The following is a 4637-nucleotide window of genomic DNA, read 5'->3' on the forward strand; positions in this document are numbered from 1 at the left end:
CACTCCTCAAAGAGATCAGTGTCCATCTCAAGAAACATTCTTCTAACGTTCTCAGATAGACCGTGCACCGCTTGGTTCCAATGTCCTTTCATGTTCCTCTCCAATGCTTCAAATATTATAGGGAAGATCACGTCTTTGTTCTGAGCAATCAAGCCTACGATATGTTCATTGTTCCACAAGAAAAGAGCTCTCTCTGCCACCTGCACTCCTCACATCTCTTATCAACAATCACAAATAGCTCAAAATGTATTTGACTTGTTTTGTATCAAAAAAGAAACGAACCTGGAAGTGTGCGCTATTAAGACATTTCCCAATCTGAGTAAAGAGAGGAACAACACATTGCTGAAACTCAGAGGGCTCTGTAGCATCCAAGACTTCTTCCAACTCTCCCAAGAACAAAACCTCCTTTTGACAATTCGTAAGCGGCCAAAACTTCAACAAGCCTCGGATCACGGAATCAGCCAACTTGTAATCTTTCTCCACAAACTGTGTCACGCAATACGACAACTGCTGGTGGTAGATGGAGATACTCTTAGACTTGTGTAATGGCAAAATAGCTTTCACAAGATACAACCTATGCTCCTCTCTCATAGGTACTGTAAACCCATTGATCACACTCCCTAGGATCTCCAACAACTCACCAACACCAATGCACCTCTCAGTCTCATACAAGAACTTGTAGAAAACGTTATAAATCGAACACCTGATAAAAGGGCGGTGAAATATAAACTTGCCATAGATCCTATGAAGCACAGTTTTCAAATACTCCCTCTCCCTAGGATCCTCAGAGTCAAACAAATCAAGTAACCTCGAGACAAAGGTGTGGTTGATGAACTTTTTCGCAGTCTTAGGCTCGATTTCGGAAGACACAACGTAACGCAAAAGAAGCTCGTAAACGAGCTGCAAATGAGGCCACCATGGCTCAAGATAAGGCTCTTCTTCTTCAGGATCATTCCCTTCAGGAGGAGCTCCAGTGTTCTCATGATGCGCAGGTGGGAGACACCGGAAAATGTTAGCTGAAACCATACGTATAAGCTCACTCTGCATCGTCTCATTGACTTTACCAGAGGAAGAGTGAAGGAAATCAACCAATTCAAGAAGCGTCTGCCTTTTGATCTCTTTCTCACGTGGCATGATCAGAGTATCAGAGAAATCACAATGGCAAGAACACATGTGAGCCTTCTTCATGAAGAGGAGAGGCCGATCTGAGGAAGACACGTCTTTTAACAGAGGAAGCACTTCGAGGGTCGGCGTTGTTGTGAACATTGGGTGGTTTGGTGTCTGTGAAGGAGAAGAAGCCGTTGTCTGAGACTCGCCATTAGAAACAGAGGATGCGGTGGTGGGTGCGGTGCGGCTGCTGCGGACGACGTTGTTGGTGGAAGGGTTGTTGTTATCTTGGTGGTGTTGATCTGATTTGTTGAATTTTTTCTGACCCAGTTTAATGATTTTGTTGAACATCTTCGATTGTTTGGTTCAAATAAAAACGTAACCTTTTTTGTTGGATTGATTCAGAACCCTGTAAAGAATAATAAAGAAACCAAAAAGATTCGTCGTTGATTAAAACGAATGATGGAGGAAGAAAGATGATTTATATTTATATTTACCTCTGAAACGATGAATGGATCGGAGAATCTGAGAAAGAAGAAGCATTTAGGCCGAAACCAGAAACACCGTGAGAAAGAAGATTTGATGTAAGAATGAAGGAGGAGGAGGAGGAGGATCAAGTTTGGGGACATGTATTTTTAACCATGTATTGAAGCTTTGCATAAAAGTTATAAATATTAAGATGCAATTTCATAAAACAAATATTATGATTGGTTAGAGAAATTTTAAATGGGAAGACAAAGTACATGTAGAATCTAATTTTTAAAAGATTCTTCTTTTCAAATCTATAAATTTACTTATAGTAATCTTTATTTTGTTTTTTATACGGCCGACGATGAAATAAAATACAGTATCTAAATGTTTTTTACCTTTTTAAATGTTTATGGGCCGAAGCCTCTATGGCTCTATCAAATATTATCAATCAGTGTGGCTTGCTGGGTGTAGGACCCGGGAAATTTGGCACCACCAATTTGAACTCTCTGACTCTGAGTCTCTGACCATATAATATCTATCTACTATCTAGATTCTAGAGTACCAATTACCAAAGAAAACAGTGTCCGATGGTAAAACCTAACGTATAACTTAATTTGATTTATCAAACTAAAAGAAACCAAATTGAACAAACTATACGTTTTTTTCTTCTTTTCTTCTAGACTCAAAAACTAAAATGTCTGATTTATAACTTCTGGATGACATAAACACGTGTCATGCAGCTTCATTGTGTAACACTAGGTTACTATACATGCAGACATCCCACGTGTCTCTACTCTGCATGTATCTCTCCAACACTTTCGTTACCTTAAACTTATGTGTATCAATCATCCCACTCTTTATATACACACAAAGCCATTGAGATCTCTGGGGACTACTAACTAAGGCCACCTGAAAACAAGACCCACCCATAACAGCGATCGATCATGGTGGCTAAAGCCTTAGCACAGCTAATAACATGCGCCATCTTCTTCTGCCACGTCGTAGCTTCCGTAGATGACATGATCACCATACGCCAAGTCACGGACGGTGGTCGTCGAGTACGGCCGAATCTGAATCTACTCGGAACCCACACGGAGAGCAAGTTCCGGGTTTTTATGTCCGACTACGGCAAGAGCTACTCCACTAGGGAGGAGTACGTCCACCGCCTCGGGATATTCGCCAAAAACGTCCTCAAGGCGGCTGAGCACCAGATGATGGACCCCACCGCCGTCCATGGAGTCACGCAGTTCTCTGACCTCACGGAAGATGAGTTCAAGCGGATGTACACTGGAGTAGCTGATGTTGACCGCGGCAGTGGCGTTACAGTTGGAGCGGAGGCACCCATGGTTGATGTTGAGGGATTGCCTGATGATTTTGACTGGAGGGAGAAAGGTGGAGTTACCGAGGTCAAGAATCAAGTATGTTCTTTCTATCTACGAGTGTTACATATATAGTTACATATATATAAATTGTCTAAAGGCTTGGATTGCAGCGTAGAAAGAATATAGAATATGACCTGTTTGTTTTACTTTGTAATTAGGCACGTAATTTACCAATTAGATTTAGAGTATTCTCAAATTAATGTTGATAATTGTCACTTGGTATAGTAGTTGATATAATGTTTCATAGAGAATTGTCTCTAACTATGATTGAAATTTTGTTGGGTTGGGCTTAATTTGATTGAAAATATTGTGTCAATGGGTATTTATCTACATGGTCATGGGGTGTGTGGATGTGAAGGGTGCATGTGGATCGTGCTGGGCATTTAGCACAACAGGAGCAGCTGAAGGAGCCCATTTTGTCTCCACCGGGAAGCTCCTCAGTCTTAGCGAACAACAACTTGTCGATTGTGATAAAGCGGTCTGTCTTTACATCCATTAAATTTTCAATCTGACTTGGTCCTTTTAAAAGAAAAATTTAGAAAATTTCTTTTGTAATATACGAATATAGTGCGATCCAAAGGACAAGAAAGCGTGTGACAATGGATGTGGTGGGGGACTCATGACAAATGCCTACGAGTATTTGATGGAAGCAGGAGGCTTAGAAGAGGAAAAATCCTATCCTTACACCGGCAAAAAAGGCCAGTGCAAGTTCGATCCTGCGAAGGTTGCGGTAAAAGTAGCGAACTTCACCACTATACCACTGGATGAGAATCAAATCGCAGCAAATTTAGTTCGACATGGTCCCTTAGCAGGTGATATTAATATGACTAAAATCAACAATTTGTGGGTTCGAAGTCCAAATATCTAACGCTTAATTTGTTGTTGTGTTTAATTGCACAGTGGGATTAAACGCGGTGTACATGCAGACGTATATCGGAGGAGTGTCGNGGAGTGTCGTGTCCGCTTATATGCAGCAAGAGAAGGATTAACCACGGGGTACTTCTTGTTGGGTACGGATCAAAAGGGTTTTCGATCCTGCGGCTTAGTAATAAACCCTATTGGATTATCAAGAACTCATGGGGGAAGAAGTGGGGAGAGGATGGGTACTACAAGCTGTGTCGTGGCCACGATATATGTGGGATTAACTCAATGGTCTCTGCGGTAGCCACCCAAGTCTCGTCCTAGATGGGTCTCGTCTTCCCTTTGCACTCTCTTGGTTTATGTTTTAGGGTTTGATCATGTTTTAGGAGTGGAGTTAGTGGGTTTGTAGTAACAATGGGTGTCATTCAGCGACCGTTGTCTTGACTGTCTTTGTAGTAACAATGGGTGATATATCTTCCCTTTATACATTTCTTCTTGAGAATGTTCCTTTTTTAGTCGCACGTAAATTAATCGTAGGTTGGTGAGATAGAAATAAAATTTGGTATGAGAAGAAATTAAGTAACTGTGGATTAGCAATCAGCGAAATTATAACGAAAAATGAGGTCATTGAGATCGCAAACGATTATGAAATCACTGAACTAGTATTTTCACCAAAATCTGTCGCTAAACAACTACAAAACAGATAAGAGTTAATGGTGACAGGTCGTTGCTATCACCGTAAACAAGCATAGCCTAGTCGTTTTCACGTACCCATCTTTCGTTTTGCATGGTCTTTTTCGTATGGGAACACTTCAT

The 4637-nt window shown here is 41.1% G+C and overlaps 1 protein-coding gene and 1 pseudogene across 1 annotated transcript in view; one reads left to right on the forward strand and one right to left on the reverse strand.

The window, feature by feature from the left end:
* LOC104715673 (serine/threonine protein phosphatase 2A 57 kDa regulatory subunit B' epsilon isoform-like) overlaps window positions 1-1793 on the reverse strand; it is a 2571-nt gene extending 778 nt beyond the window's left edge. Inside the window, exons 1-3 of the mRNA XM_010433064.2 lie at window positions 1605-1793; window positions 283-1516; window positions 4-200 (exon numbers count right to left, since the gene is read on the reverse strand). Coding sequence (XP_010431366.1) covers window positions 4-200; window positions 283-1458 — 1373 coding nt within the window. The 5' untranslated portion in view covers window positions 1459-1516; window positions 1605-1793. The remainder of the gene's footprint in view (window positions 1-3; window positions 201-282; window positions 1517-1604) is intronic.
* On the forward strand, window positions 2448-4334 carry LOC104712102 (annotated as a pseudogene).

This window comes from Camelina sativa, chromosome 9 (assembly GCF_000633955.1).
Source record: "Camelina sativa cultivar DH55 chromosome 9, Cs, whole genome shotgun sequence".
In the NCBI taxonomy this organism is placed as follows: domain Eukaryota; kingdom Viridiplantae; phylum Streptophyta; class Magnoliopsida; order Brassicales; family Brassicaceae; genus Camelina; species Camelina sativa.